The sequence below is a fragment of the Podarcis melisellensis genome, assembly GCF_964234715.1.
Source record: "Podarcis melisellensis genome assembly, chromosome: 9".
NCBI classification, from domain to species: Eukaryota; Metazoa; Chordata; class Lepidosauria; order Squamata; family Lacertidae; genus Podarcis; species Podarcis melisellensis.
In genome coordinates, this window is record NC_138541.1 from 30793720 (window position 1) to 30817769 (window position 24050).

At 40.3% G+C, this 24050-nt stretch overlaps 2 protein-coding genes across 2 annotated transcripts in view; one reads left to right on the forward strand and one right to left on the reverse strand.

Annotated features, from left to right (window-relative positions):
* On the forward strand, positions 1-22516 carry PLK4 (polo like kinase 4). Its single transcript, XM_081926422.1, has 16 exons — positions 1-241; positions 4808-4903; positions 6036-6131; positions 6210-6324; positions 7933-8965; positions 10456-10556; positions 12564-12907; positions 14138-14242; positions 14841-14943; positions 17465-17614; positions 18082-18212; positions 18577-18665; positions 18807-18957; positions 19212-19352; positions 19930-20036; positions 21173-22516. Exons 1-16 carry the CDS (start codon positions 212-214, stop codon positions 21270-21272), a joined length of 2892 nt encoding a protein of 963 aa, XP_081782548.1. The 5' UTR covers positions 1-211; the 3' UTR covers positions 21273-22516.
* Positions 22172-24050, reverse strand: part of MFSD8 (major facilitator superfamily domain containing 8) — a gene marked incomplete at its 5' end in the record, with an annotated part of 11253 nt that continues 9374 nt past the window's right edge. Inside the window, 2 exons of the mRNA XM_081926437.1 lie at positions 22172-22753; positions 23737-23993. Of these exons, the coding sequence (XP_081782563.1) occupies positions 22538-22753; positions 23737-23993 (473 nt within the window). The 3' untranslated portion in view covers positions 22172-22537. The remainder of the gene's footprint in view (positions 22754-23736; positions 23994-24050) is intronic.

Consider the following 24050-nt stretch of genomic DNA (forward strand, 5'->3'; position numbering starts at 1 on the left):
GCGCAAGTGACGCAAAGGCGGCTTTGGTAACGGGCGGGATTTTCAAAATGGAGCCCCTCAAGGAAGGGGTTTCTCCCCGACCCCCGTAGCGGGGAGGGAGAGGCCTGCGGAGCGGCAACGGTGGCGAAAGAGACGCGCATTACCCCGGCCATGTGGTAGCTTATAGGAAAGGAAGAGAGTGACGCGGGGAAGAGCGAGCGCCGCCGCCGCCATGGCGACCTGCATCGGCGACAAGATTGAGGTGCGGAAACGGCCATTACGGGGTGGGTGGGGACCGAGCCATTCTCGGGGGAGGGGGAGTCTGGGCCCAACCATATCTCAGTGGAGGGGGGAGCAGAGCTTGGTGTTGTTACAGGTGTTCCCGTCCAGCTTGCTGACTGGCGCTGCGTGATGCTGGGCGGGGTTTCGTCTTACCAGCGACTTAAAACACTCGATCCCTCCCACTTCGTTGGTTCAGGATGAGGTCGCTTCCCTTTCCCTTGGATGGCACCAGGTTGCACATCCCCTGCTTCTACGCTGCCTCCGCTTTAGTGTCATTAAGAGCTGCGTGGCAGGCAGAAAACCAACTTATGTTTTTTTTTACAATGCCTTTGATTTGTTTTGATATTTGTCTTCCGCTTTTCCAGCGACAAATGCTGAGCTCACAGCGGATCACAATAATCACGGTGGCGTTAAAAATGGGAAGTCTCCATCTGTAGAATTTGTACCAGTCTCAGTTTTTCAAGGCGCAGAAGCCCTGCCAGAATAGACAGGCAGCTCTGCACTTTAACATCTTTAAATTTAATGTCCTTTAGTGTATGACTTAAAAAGAACAAGTTGTTCATAGGGCTGAACTCTACACAACTTGAATGTTTACCATTAACCGAGGATGTGTGTCTGTGGTTGATGTGAGGATTCTAATCCGTGTTTGTATAGATTCTGTAGAACTAAGTTGTGGTAGATATTTTGGACTAGTTAACAAGGTTTATAAAGGATGAATTTTGGTACATATTAGCACTCTCACAACATTATTCTTAGTATGGTATATGTGTCACCATGCTTCTTCCTTGTATGGTGTTCCCTCTGAACACAGAGTTGCCTGAAGATGGTATTTCTTAGTCACAGGTGACCAAGCAAATGGTTATGTGGTTTTAATTGTAGCCTTTGTAATGATCATCTGTGCAGCCTGTAATTCTAGAAAGAGATTGCATCTACCCCTGAGAAATTCTGATTGTATCTAGTAATTTTTTACTATGATAAATAAGTGAACCAATGTGCTTTGACAAACCAGCATGAATAATTTGAAACATTACCAAATTCTGCAGGGTTAATTTTTAGCTCACAGAGCTGAGATAAAAGGTCTACAATTGCTACAAGTGTTGAAAACTTGCATCTGTTGTAACATTTTTCTCACGGAGGCTTTGTTTACATTCAAGGTCTGGCTGGCTGCCAAATTGGGTTTGGAGCATCTTCCCCCAAATTTCCTCTATTAGCCAGGCATAATTAGGGTACTCCCGTAAGTATGCTTTGGAGGAAGTGTGTGCTAGATTTCCACCCTTAATCATGTGAAAAAAGTATCCACCTTGGCCTTCAAGAGATTACAGCTGCAACACTAAATTCAGAGGGATTTTAAATGTGTGTAGGATAAGCCTGCATGCTTGCAACCCTGTGCACACTTATTAGAAAGTCACACCTATTGAACTTAATGGGGCTTACTTTCAAGTGAGCATAGAAGGATCAAGCTGTAAGCAGTTAACATGAATTAATCTTTAAAGTGTTCTCTGAAGTGTGCAGTGGTAAACTATGGCCTGGCAAGTATTATGATTTATACTGAAATGGTTTCAACAGTAGGTTATACTTTTATTTGTGATACACATTTAAAATATGCTTAATATTTCAGGCAAGAATTAACCAAACAAAACAGATATTGGATTTTCCTTTTTTGTACTGCACAGTTGGGCACTTTAATAATCATGCTATTCATGATTATTAATGGTTGACTTCTACAGTTGGAGGCTGCATGCTTAGGAATACTGGTTGCTGGAAACCTCAGGAGGGGAGTATCCTCTTGTGCTTGGGTTCTGCATATTGGCAACCCACAGGTGTTTGGTTGACCACTGTGAGAACAGAATGTTGGACTAGATGGGCTATTGGCCTAATCCAGCAGGCTTTTCTTATGTTCCTATGTTGAAGGATCAGAGTACTAAAAACACTTCACTGAGTTAGGGAATAGGTTTAGAATACAAGAATATATGCTTGTGTTTGCTGTCACTTTGAGTTTTAGTGATCAAATTTTTTGGAAGAGAATAGGGAGCATTTGAGACTCTCATAGACGGACTACAAGAAAAGCAATTGAAAACTTGCCTATAGAGTTTGTTTATTCTGATGATGATGATGACAGGAAATAAGTGATGAGAAAAGTTGTCCTGTTTTACTTCAGGAATAAATATTTATGTACCGTTTTGGCCTGAATATAACCACACTTTTCCAAATTCTGACAGTGAAAAGTTAAAGTGTGGCTTATATTCGTAACCTTACGCCACCGGCAAAGGGGTGCAGCCCCCCCCCCGGAAGCAGCTCGGGAGTGCGGGGCAACAACGCGCTGCCTGCCCACCGCTCCCAAGCCTCCCCTGAGCCGCCAGGGCGGTAGAGCCTTGAATTTTAAAGGTGCGGCTTATATTCGGGCCAATATGATATTTTTTCATATTCATCAGTTATGAAAACATTGGCAATGGGGGGAGAGGGGGAATACAACCTCCACAAAGACCCCTCACATGTTCTCTGTTTCCCCACTCCTACTTCAGCTCCAAACCACCCATCATTTCCAAATCATTAGGTAACTTCGTAAGGTGATATGCAAACTAATTAAAATATATTATCAGTCATCCTCATCACGGTAGTCTGGGGTTGCCAAATCATGCAAACGAAAGAGGAGAGGATCTATTTTGATTCTACTGGAACCAACATTGATCAAGAGCCCTTGGGAAATAAATGTATGTGGGTGCCCACTTTTCTTTTTATGTTGATGGAATGGAAAAGGCAAATCACATGGAAGGGGTGGTGCTCACCAAACACTCTCAAAATTCCAAATATTCTGCTGGTCCCCTAAAGGCTGGCAATATAACAATTTGCTTTAATTCATGTACCTCCTGATACAATCATTGCCCCTAGAAAGGTATTGGGGAGGTAGATGCCAACTTCTAAACACCCTAGGCAGATTTGAAAATGCCACAATCTTTGTAACATATGCAGATATCTAAATCCTTTGAACCTTAGGACGTTAGTTTTTTGACACTAGCTCTTGGACTTCCACTACCCGCAAGGCTACATAGGTACGGAAGGCCAGCCCTATAGAAAACATCCATCGCTCTTAAAACGCAAAATCGGTTTTTGTCACGGGGTCAAAGTTTCTAACCCCAAGCGCCTTGCGTTGAAGAAAGGAGAAACCCAGCTCGCTGGTATTTCTTAAAAGTGGGGCGAAGCCTCTGCAGGACACCTTTCTTTTGCCAAGGAGTTTGCAAGCAGTTTAACGGTGCAGCCCTGGCCCTGCGTACTCGGAAGCGAGCCCCGGACCGCTCGGGGGACCTTATTCCCTCTCGCGCGGGCGGGGGGCTAAGCATTGCCGTTTTCGGCGGCGGCAACAGCAGGGCTGCGCGCGGGATGCGCGGGCGGGGGGCCCCATCCGCTCTGGCGTCTCTCCCCCGGGCCGTTTCCTTGGCAACGGGGGGTGGAAGCCGCGTCTCCCCCGGGAGCGGGAGAAAGGGCGGCAAGGCGAGAGCCGCCCGCGAGCCCCGGCGCCGCGAGCTCCTCAGTGGCTGCGAGTTCCTGGCAGCGCGATGCCGCAGTGGCTGCTCAGTCTCCTGCTCTCTCCGCTGCCCAGCGCCGGTGCAGCCTCCGCCGCCGGCATGTCCCAGTGCTTGCCTTGGGAGAGTTCCATTCAGGTAAAGTCGCCTCCTGCCGCCGGCCGGTCTCTGCTGAGGAGCGCCTCTGCCTGAGCATGCGCCGTCAGGGCGAGAGCGCGGCCAGGGCGCCCTTTAACTGGCCCTCAGGGCGCTGAAGTGTTTTTCCCACCTGCATCCTGAAAGGGGACAGGATGGTTTTTGAGGAGAGGGGGAGAAGTACGAGGATTGCCCAAGGGAACCAGGTTTCAGCTGGGCAAAGGTGAAACACGTGGAAGAGCCTGTGTTTTTTGTATCGTGTAAAAGTCAGAAACTGCAAGACTGAACTTGTATGGTGTCCACACATCTCTGTATTTGCTTCCTTTTGCCCTACCTCTTATAATACATTCATGACCCTAGTCCAGAGGGATGCGGATTTCGGAGCAGGCTTTCTAGTAGTCTGTGAAACGGCACTGCGGAATGATGGGAGCAAAACATGGATAAGGGTAGATGAGGGGAGAGTTGGTATGTGAAAGGTATGAACAGGATGCATTTTTAAAAACAACTTTGGAGGTGGGAGGGAGAAGCAGTCTTAACCTGTTTCCTTTTAGTTGCATTCTCATACTAACCCCCACTGCATTGGGAAGTGGAAGCAGTACTTTCCTCCCACACTTCAAGCTAGCCTCACAGTTTTCTCTTTAAAGTCTTATTTGTTACAGAACAGGGATTAATTTGAATCAAGGTGACTCTTTATATCAGCTATTTAAATTACAAGGCAAGGGGAAATTTCATCACATCTCTGCAAACGTTTCAGGGGGAATTTTTTACAGGTAGCATATTAAAACAATTAGATGTTTGACATCCCACACTATCTCAGTAGCTCATACATACCTGTCAGATAGAAGGTGAGGAGACAGTAAGAGCAGTGACCATTGCTTTTTCTTTTTCAGGATTTCAAGGTGGGGAACCTTCTGGGGAAGGGCTCCTTTGCAGGAGTCTACAGAGCAGTATCCCTGAAAACAGGCCTAGAAGTTGCCATCAAAATGGTAAGTTGCCATTGGATCAGATACCAAAGTAACTGAATTTAGCCAGAATATAGGATACCAAGCTGCTGGGTAAGCTAATAAATGCAATATTTTACTTTCTAACTTACTCCTTATGTTCCCACAACTTGTTAGTTCCTGATTTCTGTTGTTCACCTATCAATTTGAATCCCAGGCTGCAAAGGTTTTCTCCATATAGCACTTGCCCTATACTTGACTGTGCAAACACATAAACCAGTCCAGTCTTTTAAGCACTTAACATCTGAAGTGCTTCATCTGCCAAACTCCTCAGCACAGATGATTGTTTTTAGTATAGAATAGATTTCAGGGTCAAGGCACATTATGTGAAATTAGACGTGTCTTTTGCACACTGAATATGTTGAGTCTTATGTTTTGTTTTTGTGAAAATAATAAATAGCAGCAGAGGGGGAAAATTAGGATTGGGACCTTAGTATAAGGGGAGATTTTTTAAAAATGGTATCAACGGCAGCAAGAGAACAGCATTTTTAATTAAGATCACAGCACAAGTGCTAAGAATTTTGTTTGTTTTTTACATATCCACCTGCACTATGGTCCCAATCCTGATTCTGAACTGTGTGGTTTCTAATTTGTGACCCTCCGGGTGTTATGAAATCCAACTCCCATCAGTCCCAGTCAGCATGGCCAACAGTCAGGAATGATGGGAATTACAGTTCAATATCTGAAGTGTTGCAGGCTAGCCACCTCTGATTAAAAGCAAAACAAAACAAAACTGAAGAGTAAACCATGCTTTTAAAATACTGTGTAGTAGTTTGGCCATTAGTCAGTATTTGTTGAGAAAGTTCAATATATATCTGTAGGGATATAATACAACATTTAAACCCCATTGCTATGTTTATTTGGAAGCAAGTCCCATTTTATTTAGTTGGGCTTACTTTCTAGGCTGGTGTCAAGCAGATTTCTGAAGAATTGTTATCTATACATGAGACTAAAGCAAGCTGGACATACCTGAAATAATGGTATTAGTATAAAATGTAACAATAAACTCTTTCCAATTCTCGTTTAGCTTAAATCTATTCCTGAATTATTATTATTTTTAAAAAATCATTACTTTTATGTGTGTATGAGATTAATTTTAAAAAGAAAATCTTTTCAGATTGACAAAAAGGCTATGCACAAAGCTGGAATGGTGCAAAGAGTTCAAAATGAAGTGAAGATACATTGTCAACTAAAACATCCCTCTATACTTGAGGTAAGAATTTACACTAAGAACTTGATATGCTGAAAACTAAACTTTGATGTATATTAAAACTAGTTTCCATTTTTCTAGTTGTATAACTACTTTGAAGATAGCAACTACGTGTACCTGATACTAGAGATGTGTCACAATGGGGAAATGAGCAGATATTTAAAGAACAGAAAGACCCGTTTCTCTGAAGAAGAAGGTAAGGCTGAAATATTGCTTATTGTTGCACCTTGAAGCAGCCTTTCCATCAAGTAATTAGATTGGAATCCCCCCAGGGCTTGGACATAGCCAATGAGATTATTTTTCTTAAGACATAGTGGTCTGTAAGACCTTGCTTTTGAAAGTCACCCAATCTTGTAGAGTTTGTTGTGCAGTTATTTATCAATTTTAAAGGGGTGTAATATGCTTCTTACATATCAGCAGAGGGGGCACTCTTGGTAGTTCCTCTGCCCTCAGAGGCTTGGGTGATATATATATGTTTGTGTGTGGCATCTCCTTGGGCAGAGACTGGCAAATGCAATTTTATTATACTAAAATTAGGGGTGTGTTTGAGCACTTCTCAAATGGTTTGCCATGTGTTTTGGGTCATTGTCATTCTGGAATACCCATCCGCGACCCATTTTCAATGCCCTGGCTGAGGGAAGGAGGTGCTCACCCAAGATTTGACGGTACATGGTCCTGTCCATCATCCCTTCGATGGGGTGAAGATGTCTTGTCCCTTTAGCAGAAGAACATCCCCAAAGCATAATATGTCCCCCTCCATGTTTGACGGTTGGGATAGTGTTCTTGGGGTCTTAGGCAGCATTCCTCCTCCTCCAAACACGGCAAGTTGAATTGATGCCAAAGAGCTCAATTTTGGTCTCATCTGACCACAACACTTTCACCCAGTTCTCCTCTGGGTCATTCAGATGTGCATGGGCAAATTGCAGACAGGCCTGTACATGTGCTGTCTTGAGCAAGGGGATCTTGCGGGCTCTACAAGATCTTAGTCTTTCACGGCATAGTGTGTTACCAACTGTTTTCATGGTGACTATGGTCCTAGCTGCCCTGAGATCATTGACAAGTTCCCCCTGTGTAGTTCTGGGCTGCTTCATCACCATTCTCATGATCATTGCAACTCCATGAGATGAGATCTTGCACGGAGCCCCAGACCGAGGGAGGTTCTGACAGTTATTTTGTGTTTCCTTCATTTGCGAATTATTGCACCAACTGTTGTCACCATCTCACCAAGCTGCTTGGCCATAGTCTTGTAGCCCAGTCCAGTCTTGTGCAGGTCTACATTCTTGTCCCTGACATCCTTGGATAGTTCTTTGGTCTTGGTCATGGTGGCTACTTTGGAATCTGCTGGATTGATTGCTTCTGTTGACAGGTGTCTTTTGTGCTTCTAATCTTAGCTCATTACATACAGTGAAGATACCAGGTAGCCTGACATCTGGCTGGTTGATAGGGGATCAAATACTTATTTCACTCATTATAATGCACATCAATCTCTGACTTTTGTCTTCTGGGTTCCTGGGGGTTTTCCTGTTGTTATTCTGTCTCTCACAGCTACAATAAACCTACCATTAAAATTATGGACTGGTTATTTCTTTGTCAGAGGGCAAACAGGCAAATTTAGCAGGGGCTCAAATACTTTCCCCCCTCACTGTAGATTCATTTGTAAGTTTCATTAGTTGCTTAAGTATGAATTTCTGAGCTGCAATAATAATTGAATCTACTAGTTATAAGAAGTAGGTGTGAGCATGTTTAAAGACAAAATAGCAAAAATGTTTCTTAACACCCGTCTTCCTTTTTTTATTTCATATAGTTCGGAACTTCATGCACCAGATTATTACAGGGATGTTATATCTTCATTCCCATGGAATATTACACCGGGACCTTACGCTCTCTAATCTTTTACTCACCAACAATATGAACATCAAGATTGCTGACTTTGGACTTGCAACCCAACTGACAATGCCTCATGAAAAGCATTACACAATGTGTGGGACTCCTAATTACATTTCTCCAGAAATAGCCACAAGAAGTGCGCATGGGCTTGAGTCTGATGTCTGGTCCTTGGGCTGCATGCTCTTTACTCTTCTGGCCGGAAGACCACCTTTTGATACTGATACGGTAAAGAACACCTTGAACAAAGTGGTGCTGGCAGATTATGAAATGCCAGTGTTTTTATCAGAAGAGGCTCAAGACCTTATTCACCAGTTGCTTCGCAAAAATCCAGCAGATCGTTTAAGCCTTTCATCTGTATTGGATCATCCTTTTATGTCCAGGTGTAGCTCAGCAAGAAGCAAAGATTCGGGAACTGTAGAGGATTCAATGGACAGTGGAAATGCCACCATTTCTACTGCTTCTACTGCCTCTCCCAGTGTCAGTACAAGTGGCTGCTTAAAGGAGAAGAAAAGACTTCTAGGGGGTCAGCCACTTCCCAACAAAATGACCATTCTTCCTAAAAATAAGAATGCCAGTGAAGTCTCATCTGGCTATGGAAGTAGTTCCCATAACAACTGGGGACTCCCAGTAAAAGAAATGGGAAATACTGGTAGGGGAAGAGCAATGCAGCTGATTGAAGAAAGACCACATTCGCGCTACCTCAGGAGAGCACACTCCTCTGAAAGATCCGGCTCATCCCATAGTCAGAGTCAAGGAGTACTAAATAATGTGGAGAGATGCCATTCCCTGGAAATCCTCTCAAAGTCCAGAGGAGGACTAATAGGAAACAGGAAGGATTTTTCACCTGCAAATAGCCATGGTGATATTCCTACTGTATTTAAAGAAAAGTTTCCGACCAGCTCTGGATCAATGGAAAAAAATCTGTCTCCACCTGTGAAAGATCAAGCTCAGTAAGAATTGTTCTTATATATCTCTGTTTTTTGAGTGCATCATGTAAAATTGGTTCCCCTATAATATAATGACCTTGTCTCGATGGAATACCAAACTGTGATATTACATGAATGAGTCTTGGTCTCATCAGCTGCACCCTTTCCTTTCTTCTAGCACATCTGTGAGGACATCAGAAACATTCAGTTTTTGCCTGCAGTCTGGCATATCTCTGATTAATTAGTCACAAACTGTGATTAATTTTAACCATGGAAATGAACCAACTTTAAACTCTGGCTTACAAACTTAGCTTGTTTCATTTTAGTCCACCATAACTAAGATTAAACACAATTCTGGATTTGTACGTAACACTAAACTGTGGTGAACTGAAAACAAAAACAAGCATTGATCTCCTTGTAAATACTCCGTGCATGAGGGGTCGGGAGTGATGTCTAATGCTTGCATACGTAATTATTTCCCAGTCATCTATGTAAAAGGCACAATGGTGCAGGTGGCAACAGAAAGTCAGAGCCAGAGCCTATGTGACAAAAGGAAATATGTATTTAGCTGTGCAGATAAGTGGACTGCAGAAGGGGGAGGGATTCGACTCATGGCTTTAAAAAATAAAGTCTAGCTTTCATATAAAGTCCTGTTCCTGATAGGCTGCTTGTGCATCCAAAGGACTCAGAATGTCTACTGTAGTCAAGCCAATGAGTTATTTCTCGCTCCTATCTTGTAAGTGACAAATGGATTGGGAAATGTTCTAGCTAAGTTCTAAAATACAGTGGGGCTCATTTTGCGTGTAGCCGTGGATCATTATAGCTTAGAACTGGCCTCCATTGATTCTCAGCTATTGACTTAATACTATGAAATTCCTTTAAACTAAGAAATTAAAAATAATCTCTAATTTTACATATTGTCATTTGAGTATAAGAAACTGATACTGAAAAATTGCAAGTTGTCTCAGTACAAAGTGTTTGCCTATAGTAGTTTAAAATATTAGGGCTATGTAGTAGAAAAAAACGTGTTATTTATATCATGTAGTGATACAATATGGGACGTGGGTGGCACTTTGGTCTAAACCACAGAGCCTAGGGCTTGCCGATCAAAAGGTCGGCAGTTCGAATCCCCGCGACGGGGTAAGTTCTCGTTGCTTGGTCCCTGCTCCTGCCAACCTAGCAGTTCGAAAGCATGTCAAAGTGCAAGTAGATAAATAGGTACCACTCCGGCGGGAAGGTAAACGGCATTTCCGTGCGCTGCTTTGGTTTGCCAGAAGCAGCTTAGTCATGCTGGCCACATGACCCGGAAGCTGTACGCCAGCTCCCTTGGCCAGTAAAGCGAGATGAGTGCCGCAACCCCAGAGTCGTCCGCAACTGGACCTAATGGTCAGGGGTCCCTTTACCCTTAGTGATACAATATGTTCCACAAATAGAACTTATTCTATTTACGTGATCAATAAGTTATTTGTGTCCATACTTATGAAGTGTACTTATGAATAATTCTTTGTCTTTAGTTCAAATTATCTCTGTCCAATGAAGCCCAGCGTTGGTTTATTAGAACCGAAGTCCCAAGCTGAAACAATGCAGCAGTGGCTTGGAAATATGCAACTAAATGGTATGGATTTATTTAATGAGAGAGTTTTATTGCCTGTGTTGGACACATTGAATTCTCAAAGGATACCATTCCTATCAGTAGAGCTTATATAGGTACACTGTGTGTCCATCCAAGGATAATGTTTTTAACTGAGAGATTAACTTAGAAGTAATTCCATGTGAAGATGAACTTTAGATAATGAAATGTGTTATGTGTTGTGGAAGGGTTGGTGCCCTCCAGATGTTGGACTCCCAACTCCCATCAGCCCCAGGCTGCATGGCCAATAAATCAGGATGTTGGGAGTTGTGGTTCAGCAGTATCTGAGTAGCCATAATGTGTGTGTATGTATGTGTGTGTTTTATTTGGGGCATGTTCTCTGAAGGAATCTTTGAGCATTTTAAGCCCAGCTTGGTCATTAAGCACCCTCTACATTTAATAATTATGGAGTTGCCTTGGATTCCCCCCGTACTTTTCTCAGTCCCTCTTCATACATAAATACCACTTGAAGGAACATGCTGTGGTGATGGATAATGCTGCAGAACTCCCTAGTCATACCACCTTTTCCTGAGCCCCACTGTATATTATGTAATGTCAAGCCCATGTTTGCCATCACGTTTTCATAAAGATACAATCCAAGTTTCCAGACAAGTGCACTGTTTGAATTCAGATGTTCCACCTTTATGTGCATAGATGAAAAATTGGGCAGATGGACCTCAGCTGTAACCTGTGTAGTAATTCTATGAAAGGTAGATATCTTAGTGTAGAGGGTTAATTGTGTCCAACAAGTCATAAATCATGGTTTGGCTTATGCTAAGAGCCCTTTCCCCTTTTGTCACCTCCAATTGCTACAACTAAGGCTAGCTCTTAACTTGACTAACAACAGAAGAAGCTCCTAACTATGTTGTGAAGGAATATTTATTTAAGAAACACGTATTCCAGTAGTCTGTTCAAAAGTTTATTTTGGTAAGCTGTCTAAAGTTATCTGTCCTTACTAAGAAGGCAAAATGCAAACATCTATATTTGCACGTTTAGGGATGGATTGTGACACTGCATTTTCTGGGTCTACCGGATATCCACACGTTGAAAGTTATGTTAAGATGGAAACATGGATACCTGTGTTTAGGCTCAGTATAGAATTCTGACCCCTCAAACTGGAACGATAACAATTGTGAAGATCTGCATGTATTGGGCTCTCTGAACTGGCACGATCTTGATCCTGTGTGTAGGTGGAGAACATCTGTCCAGCACTAATAACTGATAATAAATTATCTGTGTAGAGAGATCAAGGATGAAAACAGCAACTGCTTATTATATAAACATTGCTGCAGAAGGGAGGGTAGAAAGAAGAACAGGGCCATAAGGGAAGGAGGAACTTTTGTTCTCCTGCATCAGATTACTTCATTTAGTGAAAGAGCACTGAATGTAGCTGTAATTTAGCCAAGGATTACTTAAATCTTCTCAGACATTTTCTTTTGTTTTGAATTACCAGGAATGCTTTGGGGAATTGTCACCATAGGACACACAGTTGGGATTATTTGAATCCTCAAGCAATTTTCTTCTTAATTTTTGCTTTTAATTGCTTCTGTACTTAGACAGAAGGTGCATATGATATTTCATGCACTTTACCAAGACAGACGTGGTGCTGCTTTTTGATACCATCCCAAATGCTTTATTTAACCACTCCCAGTCCATCTGTTTGCATGGGAAGAACCCGTAACATGATGTTTAATCTCTTTCAGTAGAGTTAAATTTAAGCAAGCTTAAACCAGTTTTATAGTAAATAGTAAAGGAAGTTGTTGCTATTAACATCGGTTACAAACAATTCAGAAAAGTTGGTTATGTGCCACAATACTTAGCTTCTCATACATACAACAGTAACTTTCCCAGAGTGTAAACATTGTCAAAAATGATGTGATGCTTTCCTAGCCTCATTTATAGTTAGAGACATAACATTTTTCTCCTGTAAAAACTAGGAAGAATCCTGTAATGCATTTTCTAAATCATTAAAATATCCCTTTGCTGCTTCAGCTCAGATGCAGGAACCTTTATATGACAGTAGTGGAGATTTTCGATTCCATCTTGGTGTGCCTCAAGAAACACTGAAAAATGCATGGAATGGCTTAAAATGCAGAAGACCCCCTGAATCTGCACAACCAACAGCACCAGCTGTAGGGCCACTGGACACAAGGAAATACACTGCTGAGAAGGCTCTGCCAGCACCTGCATTTGGTCTCCCTCTAGCGTCTGAAAGCAGAAGGAATGGGGGCAAAGAGCGACAATATGGACATCCGAAACCTGCACTGCAAAGTGTTGTATCACCTCTGAATGCTCACAGACTAAAGCCAATTAGGCAAAAAACAAAAAATGCAGTGGTATGTACTGTGCTATATTTCAAAATAATGAATTGCAGTGAGAATTTTATAAAAATTGAGCTCTTCCACATTTTTAAATACCTACCAACTATCACAACATGAACCAATTAACTTGACTGGTGTTAATCTTCTCTTGATAATCAGGTGACAAGAACTATAACATTTCTTCATTTTCAAAGATGCACACCTCTATTAATAGACCACCCCAGTTGCTGGCTTGCAAGGCAGTCATCCGATTCTGATCCAGCTTCTATGAGATACCCCACAAAGGGCCATGGGAACACCGACTGCAGTCCCTTGTAGGATAGCTTATTGAAGGTGGTTTTCCAGCGATCAGATGAGAAACGGCTGGCTCTGCTTTGCTTGCCAGGAATTGGCTCTTACAGCAATACAACTAAATTGAATGCAGAGGACTGGGTTGTTTATAGGATGGCTTTGGTGAGATCCAGTCAAGAAGCAACCACCATGGCAAGAATGCTGATGACTGGTACTTGGGCATTGGCAGTAAGGCTGTAGTTTTGAATTAGTGCAACGTGGGTTTTAGTGAACTCTCCAGTTCCCACCTTTACTTGAGCAACACCTGATTGGAAGAAGCCTTGCTCAGGTGGCTTTGAACGTTTGGTCCCAGATAATAAGAAGGCAAGTAAGTAAGGGTAATATAGTCTGTTGGTCCTTATTCTGTTGCAAAGTATGCAGGTTTTTAATAAAAATCTCTTAGCAGTCATGAAATAGTATCTTACCTACTTCCAGTATGTATGTCATTTTTTTGTCATCAACATAAATGTACACTGTCAGATTTTAGTTCAGTTATTGGACTTTTTTAAAAGACTTCTAGTCAATTCTTAATTTTTTTTACTGTACTAGGTTTCCTTTCCAGTGTGTATCATATCTCATTCTATTGTGTTTCCCTCTTTTGCTTTTGTTTTCATAGTATTGTTTTCCCTTTGATCCTCCCATTTCTCTCTCCTAGTATTTGTAAATCCAGTGAGGTTGGAACACCCTGATTGGCTGCCTCACAAATCCTCAGCAGCCTAATAGTTTTTCAGTCACACTACAAATAGTACCTCCTCTGTTTAGGCTTAAAGCACTCAACAAGGAGCACAAAAACAAGTTCTTCACTGCAGTATTTTAGTTCATTTTGATGTAAATGGTGGGGAAAGGAGGGGGCATTTACATTGGATTGCTTCAGAAGTTATTTAGGCTTTGTTCTGTTTTCAATTTACATTCTAGGTGAGTATTCTAGATGCAGGAGAAGTATATATGGAATTTCTAAAAGAATATAATTCGCAAGAGTTTGTAAAAGAAGTTCTGAGGATATCTTGTGATGGAAGTGCAGTGAGTATTAATTTTTTTTCCTTCTAACTTCATCTAACTTCGTATTGAAATGATGTGTTTATGCCAATATTACTAAGGTGTAATATGCCTCATCATACTGGAATATAAGCTTGTTTCACTGATTTTTTTGCTTCTGGAAATCAAGTAGATTTCCCCCCCAGAACTTTGTATGTACGTACATATTAACACTGAGCCCTCCTTTATGCTAAATGCCTATACATCAAGCATGTGTGAAATCTGAAGTGTTCAGTGTAGTTTAAATAACTGACTTAATTTTTGCTATGATTACTCATTTTCTGGTAAAATTGCTGGCACAATTCCATGAAAGAGTGAAAGGCATTTGTTTTTACTAATTACTTCTGTCTTTAGAAGCACTGATCTAACTAAAATATCTGTACCTGTAAAAGCTGCAGATAATCTTGCTTAGTGAGGATAGGAAACTGTTCTTTTTTGAGGAAATGAAGACTTTAGACATGACATATGCCAGATTCAAATTTTCAGTATCCTGTAGTGCATTAACAATTTGTTCATTTTCCAGAAAGAAGCATTAAACAATTAAGTATTTGGCTATGAGATTGTGTTTTTTCTGTGTATTAAGGTCACAGTTTACCACCCAAATGAAGGAAAAGGCATCCCCCTGAGTAATAGACCCCCACCACCTCCTGAGGACTCAAATATATATAGTTTTGGCAACTTGCCAGGTAAGGTGCATTTCTATGGGCCCATTCAAAAACAGTGGCAAGGAGCCAAACAACCAGGTGTGGGTGTGGGTGGGTGTGCGATCTTATGTTTCTTAGCCTCCCATGCAACGTAGATAACTATTTCTGAAAATGAAGAAATTCAAAAGCAGCATGTGACAGGTTGTTTGTTCAAACAAATAAATGAACAAGGAAAGCTCCCTTTGTAATTCTTTGGATATTCACCAGTAATTATAGGCTGGATCCAAACACTTTGGCCAGTGCAAAGGGGAAAAGCTATTTTCAGCAGTTCTTTGTTTTGCCTGTGTTCCCTGAAAAGCTGCTCCAGGGTTTGGGGGACCTTGCAAAATAGTATGGGAAGTAGTGCTGGGAGCTGCAGAAGGAAAGATAGGTGAGCAAAGAATCCCCCCTTCCTCAAATGGATCAGGATCCTATTGCAGTGTGGATCCAACCCTATATATGGATGCTGTTCTAGTAATTATGTTTCCCTTCACTATCAGAATAGGTATTACAGATGCATTAAACTTCCATGTAGTGATTTGAATTAAAATATTAAATTACTGAAATTCTTATACTTTGTGTGCCATGTAAGCTTATTGTCCTAACTTGCAGTGGTTGATAGATTTATGTTTGTTTGTTTTTAAATAATTTTAATTAATTTTTCATTAATAACAATCCAATGGAGGCCACATTAATACAATACCAAATCATAATACAATTTTAAAAAGCCAATTAATCAGCTCTAAATTCAATGTTTTTGGATGACTTGCTGTGTTCTAGCTATCAGGAGTTGATGTTATTCCTTGGTCCTGCTCCAATTCTCTTAATTAGTCCAAATACCACCATTCTGAACTTAATCCTTTAGTCCAAATACCACAATTCTGAACTTAATCCTTTGTTTTATCAGCCACTGGTATGATGACTTTCGTTCATATTTAATAAATCCACTCGCAGAGAGAATTTATATCCTGTAGTTTTCTGTTTGTCTACCTTCTTCTTTTCCTTCACGTTGTAATCAATCAATTCTCTTCAACATTGCCCCTCCTTCGAGAACTTGTTTCTTAGTACACCACCACTTCTCTATTTTGCCTCTCCAAAACTGAAAGCTCGCCAGCGTCTGGCTGTGACTCCTGGCTTACTTCCAGCATTTGGCGCCTTTGATCCTTTCCAACCTTCTAACGAGCTGGTGTCTTGTCAAAACCATAATAAATCAGAATTGGAGCCCTCATTAGTAGGCAGTGTCACAAGTCATCACAGTATTTCACAGTCTATTCTTTCAAGTACTCCGTAAAGAAACTTCTAAGTTTTTGTTGAATCCCTCTTGCATTCCATATATTGTTGTAATCCATTCAGTGAAGACTTGCCGAATCATAGCACATAAATATAATGTAAAAAGAGAACAAAGGCTCCCCTTCACTTACGTAGCATTCCATTTACAAGAATCCTCTCCAGATCAAAACCTTGGCACTCAGTGGCTGATTCATTTAGCAAGTTCTCTTTCTCCTTCATCCAGAACACTGTCTGTTTCTTAAGTCAGAATTTAGATTCAGCTTAATAGAAACAGAAGTACCTCCGCTCCTGGCAACCACATTGGGGAGTTTCCAATACGTGCAGTGCTGTGCACTCTACGTCCCTGCCCCTGCATTCCATTGGAGTGAGAGGCAGTTATTGGACGATCCGCGAGTGAAAGCTCTCCTCCCCCTCGACCTGGCCTGGGGGGTGGGTGGGCTTGCAAGGATAATTACTCCCAGATTATTAACTGCACAGCTGGCATCCACTAATCGATATGGCAGCCCCACCAGAAGTCTGATATATTTATGTTTGACTATTAAAAATTAAAGAACATCCTGTAGCATCCTTTCAGCAGTAAAAAGTGTGTATAATTATTGATTGATACAAAAAGGAAATAAATCTCAATAAACTAAAGGAGTAATTAAAAATGGGATCAAAAGAATATATACAAGCTAATGTAATACATATACTGTACAAAGAAATCAATCAGTCAAATTTAGTACAAATTTAAAAAACATCGATTTGGGTCCAAAAAATATATATCCAAACATGAATAGTATAAACAAACATAATATTGACGGACTAAATATATGTGGCGCATGAAATATCACAGAGCACACACAAATGTCAATAAACTGAACAGTTAAAATAGCAAACTGTAACAAAACCCAAACATTTTTTACCATGGTCTTCCTCAGTGGTCTCATGAAAGTTGCTTGGCAAAAATGCATTATATGAACAAATCACAAAGTAGCATCACTTGTTAAAGCTATAAATGATACTCACCTGGCCAACACTCAAATGGGCTTTGAGTATATCATATAAATGAATAATATAGGTACAGATAAGGTGTAAATGTTGCTCCTCCAAAAATGTAATTTAAAAAATAATAATTACATTACTTTGAAGAGCAACATTTGTACCTTGTCTGTACCTTCCCATCCCTCCATATGTGTTGTGCGTAGACAGGTGATTTGAATTGTAATCACTGTTTGTTACATATTCATTTTAGAGAAGTACTGGAAAAAGTATCAGTATGCTGCCAAATTTGTGCAGTTGGTAAGATCCAAAACTCCCAAAGTCACCTTCTATACAAGATATGCCAAGTGTATGTTGATGGAAAACTCCCCTCCTGCAGATGTGGAAATTTGTTTTTATGATGGTATGTATCCTTAAGCTGTTTTCTACATATCCCTTTAGCCATTAAATTGCATTAAATTATTAGCCAACTGTTAGGGCATTTTAAAACCTAATAGAGATTTAGTTTAGATTATTTTTTTAAATTTTAAATAACTTTCCTATTATCATATACCACATAAAAATTATCTACTTCAAAAAATCCTAATTTGAAATGTAACACGTATGGCATTATTATTAGGAGAAAACTATATTCTAATACTTTGTTTTATTGGCAATTAAATGTAAATATTAAGAACAAATTGAAAATCCAAAAATTATATGAGTTGTAGCAGATAGCACTTCTTGTTAACACACTCAAGTCAGTGATAATTGTATTTGAACTGTAGGTAGCTGTTAAGTGCTATCTCGTTTACTAGTTTACTTCTACTAGAGTGTGATCATATTGTCAGTGTATGTGTACCCGAGGTAATATGTTTTTGTTTTTTATAGGGGCAAAAATCCACAAGACAGCGGGCGTAATTAGAGTAATAGAAAAATCTGGAAAAGCCTACACTATAAAAGAGGAGAGTAAAATTGGTTTAGAAAAGGATATACAAATATATGTGGATCATGCAAATGAGGTAAATATTTTTTGTAATGTTTCAGTGGGTGTGATGCACATGGGCAAGTGATTCCAAATGGCAAATTAGCAGACTTGGATTCCTTTTATTGTTCCAAATACATGACTGATTTTGAAAGGTTCCTATGAAATTGAGGGGTGTGGAGATCAAGGAAATGTTATGGATTGAACTTTATACTGTTTAACATTGATCATACTCCATGTCATGCAATAGGAAGGTTAAAAAAAAACCCTGTACCTTTTAATTTAGCACAATACATCAATGTTTTCTTCGTTGCCTCTGCCCACTGTCCCCGAGTATTGAATTCCTGCCCTTTTGAAAGTGTTAGCATGTTTTAATGCAAGTTTTCTATTTTTCAATATAGGGACATCGCATTTGTCTTGCACTGGAATCTGCAATTTTGGCAGAAGAAAGAAATGGAAGTGTTCCATTTTTTCCCATTATTGTTGGGCGGTAAGCGGCCTCTTGTATTATTATTTTTTTCAGTTGCACATGTTTCTCGCTCTCCACGTGAAATTTTTAGTTTGTGCCTTTTGATATTCTTAGTGGAAGTTGGAAAGTTTAAACATGTGAGCATAATTCTTCCATTACCAGGAAACCAGGAAATCCTGAGTCTCCAAAGGCTTTAGTGCTCCCTCCTACTTTGCCAGATACAAGCCCTTCTTTGGCGGAAATAGCCTTGATGAAGAGAAATACCGCCACCAGCTCTGATGCTTCAAGTGAAGTGCCTAACATTAATCCTCCGGTAAGTACATGAGTGTGTAGTTCTTGCTTTGAGCCCTAAGAAACACTATGCTGGAAGGCTAAATTTAACCTGTCAAGTAAAAAAAAAAAGTTTAAGATGAGTAGAGCCAGTGGTATTGGGTTGTTGCATATTTTAACTAGGTAGGTCTGAAACCCATGTCAGGTAAGGTACACCCAAGAGAGATGACCATTTAAACACTGAAGTATATCATGGCTTTATGGCTCACAACTGCTATTTTCATAATTATATTCCAGATGTCGGCATATGAAGGATCTGCATTTACATCAGCAACAACTGAATCAAGGAGCACCCTAAGTCACCCAAATGAGTGTGCTGTAAATTCAGCTCAACTGTTAAAGTCTGTCTTTGTAAAGAATGTTGGCTGGGCTTCTCAGGTGAGCTGGTAATCAACAGCCAAGCAGAAAAATCAGTCTCTTGTGTAAAGGAAGATGAGCAAGATGAGCTGTAATGCAGTAGTTGTTATACTTCTACTGAAAAGGAACTGATAGTATAATTGATGGTGCATGGAATCAGCTCTGTTCCCTATATTTATTTATTTATTTAGCCTCAAAATCTGTTGCAGATCAGGAAGTAGTTAATGGAAGAATACAAAGCTTTGTACCTAGTTACTTTCTGCACTTTAAACTGGAATGCGTTCTCCTTGTACAAATTGTCAGAACCTGCATAAGAATGTGCTGAAGTTACAGAAAATACTAACTAGGTTGCACAAAATGGGCAAAATTGGGATTGTCTATCTTGCATGACAAAACACAGTGGATTGTACCCAAATTCTACTTCTGGAAGAACAAGTCTTTGTTCTGAAGGAAATGAACCTTCAGGTGCAACTTAGCCTGGCTGTGCTGTGTCAATCCAAGCTAAATAAAGCTTCTTGACTAGAAAGATAAAGCACTGGGAAAGAGTTCATTGTCGTATTTCAGTGCAAACTAATTCTACAATATTTTTCCCTATTAGCTGACTAGTGGAGCAGTATGGGTTCAGTTTAATGATGGATCCCAGTTGGTAGCTCAAGCTGGCGTTTCCTCCATCACATATACATCTCCAGCTGGTGACACAGTGAGGTGAGTGTCAGTTTTGATACTGATAGCACATTCCTGATTATTTCAGTTACTTTTCCAACATTTTGTATTGATACTGTAACTTTAGAAATTGTATGACCTTGAAGTACCATTCCTTGTATGTCATACATAATAGCATTTGCTGCTGCTGTAGGTGTTGTACTACTATGTATTGGTAACTCTCACTCTAGCCTAAGTTAATAATTGGTGGGAGTAACAAAAATATATACAAAAGAGAAAACTAGATGCACTATATGTAGTAAAAGTAGAATATCCTAACTGTACAAATGTTTATCTGCTAATTTTCCTGTCCCTCTACCCGTTTTCCCTTCTTATATTGTGTCTTTTAGACTCTACCCACAGGCTTATAGTGGGTACCTATAGTCTTTTTAAAAATCTTTGTACAACACTGAAAATACTTTTTCAACCAGTCTACATGCCTGTCAACTAAATACAAGGCTGTTGCCTGCACTGATTGTTCTGATTTAGCCTGGAAGGAAGTCCAAGGGGGCAATTTAAGCAGATTGACCTTTGCAATTTGAGATGTTGAGTGGGTGGGGGTCCACTTCAACCTCACTTCTGACTTGCAGTATTACAGTAACCCTACGTAATCTAATGTTAACAGCTACTTTTTCTCAGCACAGCCCTCCAGTCTGCACTGCACTGCACTGCTTTTGCAGCTCAATCTGCAATATGGGGTTAAAAGCAATAGGTAAAATTGAATGGTTGTACTTACAGCTTCAGCCCAACGCTCAATATATAGTGGGGTCTAGTACTGCCGGGCAACATTGCAGAGCTATGCTTCTGGGATGTCAAAAATCACCATCTTCCATGAGGCAATATGAGGACAATGAACTTCATTTGCTTTGAAATTTGCATATTAAATAAGAGCTGCATTAAGCCATTAGGTTTGGATCTGGTGACGTGATAAGTTTTGCTAGAATAACAGCCCCTCAGGTTGGAATATCTGGTTTATATACTGAAGGAGTGAATTTGGAATTAACAAAGCCTTCTAACTTCTTAAGCATGGCTTTAAAAGGAGCACTGGACCAAAATGTTAACTTGCTGAAATCGGTATTGGGTATATTTTATATGTGTGCTATTATATCTATTCATCTAAATATTTTACTGTTTCCTAGATATGGAGAGAATGAAAAATTGCCAGAGTACATCAAAGAGAAGTTGCATTGTTTATCTTCCATTCTGGTCATGTTTACCAATCCAGCTGGTCCCCACTGACAAACTTGGAACATGAAGGCTAATAACTTGGTGGTGATGAAATTACCTACTGTGATGGCATGAAGCAGAGCTTCTTCAATGAACTCGGACCTTCCTGACTGGTTAAAGCATATGACCATAAGAGTTGCTGTGTTCTGCTTAGCTAAGCACTTGTAAAGCTTTTTAAAGTATGACCAATCAAGGCCAAATTACTTGCATTTTTATATAATGGATTATAGAAACTGCTGTGACCACTGGTGCTTCTTACTTTCCATGAAGGGAGTCTGAACTCTGTATGTGTGTTTGTGTGTTATTCTCTACTGTTCTTATAACTCTGGCATCAAAACACATCTCTGCAGTTACAGTATTTGTGCCTGTAAATACTTTGTATTTTATGTTACTTTCAGCTGATATGTAAAGTGTATTGTTTTATAATTTTTATATTTTTCTAACTGTTTTTCTAATGATATAACCCTGCAAAGAACCTTTAAAAAATAAATGCAGTGGTAACTGTTCAGACCCCTTGCTTTATTCAACACAGATGCTGAGGTATGTTCTACTAACTACACTATAATTTGTCAATAAAATTGCACTTCTACAATAGCAATCCATAATCATTTGCACACCTGCGCATATGGAGTTGTATCCAAATGCTTGCACAAGTAAAAACACAGCTTGTATAGCTTTCCTCCTGCAGCAGATGGTCTGATGTATTATCATGACCAGGAAGGGCTGTGTCACAGAGGTGGAAGGATTCTGTGCCAGTGAAACCCTGCTCCTTGGGTGCAACACCCTTCTTTCTCATCTTGGACAGTTTTCCCTTGGCTGTACTTCTGTCCAACCAAAAAAATGCTCTGAAACAATTTCCTTTGTATAAAATATTCTGTGTGATTATAAAACAAGAACTGTCAACAAGACACTTTTAAGTGAGGCCATTTATTAGTTTCTGCTAAGTCATGTTAGAAAGCACTCGTTAAAATTTAGAAGAGGTAGCTAATTATAAAAGTGCCTAAATACAAAGTTTTTTCAAGTTGTGTTTGAAAAACACTTTTAATAAGACCTGATTCACAGAATCAAGGCATTTTAAGAAGTACACTACCACAGTAAGTAGAATCAGGAACTGTGTGAATTTTTGGAACTATATGCATCAAAACTGTTTCATTATCATGTTGAGTGCTGTACCAGTGATATGTCTGACAATAAATTATCAGCAGTAAAACAGCATTTCTATAGGACACACCGGCTACAAAAAAAAAAAAAAAGGATTGAACAATAGTTACCCACAGCTAGGAGGTCTGCTCTTGAAGTCTCTGATATAGGACAGAAAATGCAACAAGTCTCTTGTACACAATTTCCAAAAGTAAGAGAGAGAGGAGAACAATTCCACATATTAAGCTGAATGCCCAGCGGGGTCCCAAGTACGTGTAGAGCTGACTGACAAAGACTGGGCCAAGTATACGTGCAGCACTTCCAGAAGCAGTCAACCAGCCCATGTAGACACCCTAGAACAGATCAGAGAATTTTGATGCTGATGCAAAACTTCTGAAACATTCAAACACAAGTCATTCTTATAAAAAAAACACTTATTTCTAACTCAAATTGATTAAACTTGACTTTTAGGCCACCTGTTTAAAAAAGACAATTTAACTTGACGTTTGCTTACAAATATTAGATAGATAAGCTGGAATGGGCCCATAAGTGAACCCATGGCCTTGCATATCCCCTCTAATGTGGCCAGGAAACAGATTTATGTGGCATTTAACTTCAATTTCTACATATCCTGTCTTGCTGCTACATAGTGTGTTGTGTAAACAAGGCCACTTTCTCTGCCACACATAACTTGGCAGCACGTGTTGCTAAGGGAGCGGCATATGGTACTTTCTCCACTCTCACTTGGAGTTGCAAAGTCTTGACACTCCTGAGACCTCACTTTCCCACAGACACCACAGGAAGATGTGAAGGGTACAGAAGAAATGGGAGAAAGAATAAACTTGGGAAGGATGAGTAGTTTTCCCCTGTATCAGACAGACATATAAGACTGTCAGAGGCAGGATGTGCCTGAATACCTGCTGGTGAGAAATGCAGGAGGGGAAAGCACTGTTGCACTCAGATTTTGCTTGTGGGCTTCCCACAGGCATCTGGTTGGTTGCAGTGAGAGCAGATTTGGAGTTGATGCAAGGGATGCGTGGGATGAGGAGCTCCATCCCACATATGCAATGGTTTAGTTGGATATAACTTGTGACCTCCCCTGCTACAATTGGATTGACTAGACTACAACAAAGTGCCACTGCTCTATGGTATTTTCTTTGTGTGATGGCGCAGAACTCCTCCAGCAAGAAAACACTCTTTCATCAAGACAATGAAACATTATTCCAAGTTCAGCAAGGTTACTGGCACTCTTGCAAAAGTTTCTAGCAAAATTAGAAATTAATTTGTTATTTGTAGAAAAGACCTTATCTACACACCTCACAAAAATCTTTCTTACCTGGGGCTTTGGTCCAATGATTTTGGAATATAAAGTGTAAGACATGACATTACAGGCTGGATAACCAAGTCCTAGTAGAATGACAGTAGTGATATATTGGCCCAAATAGATGACTGGAGTATAGAGGCACCAGGACTGTGACATAGGACATCCTGTTGCTTCAGTAGTATTACTGGATGGAAGCATCCATTCTAGTGTCCGGAGAGAGGCAAGGCTTTCACCAAAAGTCATTCTTGGAATAGAATTATTCTTTATGTCTGTGAAAAAGCAAATAAAGGGTATCATATACAGATATTCAGCAGGAAGCTTAAAAG

Excerpts from the sequence above, each read along its gene's own strand:
- PLK4 (XM_081926422.1), top strand. The coding sequence starts at position 212 with ATGGCGACCTGCATCGGCGACAAGATTGAG. Across the intron at positions 242-4,807 it reads GCATCGGCGACAAGATTGAG|GATTTCAAGGTGGGGAACCT; the intron begins GTGCGGAAACGG and ends TTTCTTTTTCAG. Across the intron at positions 20,037-21,172 it reads CCAGCTGGTGACACAGTGAG|ATATGGAGAGAATGAAAAAT; the intron begins GTGAGTGTCAGT and ends ACTGTTTCCTAG.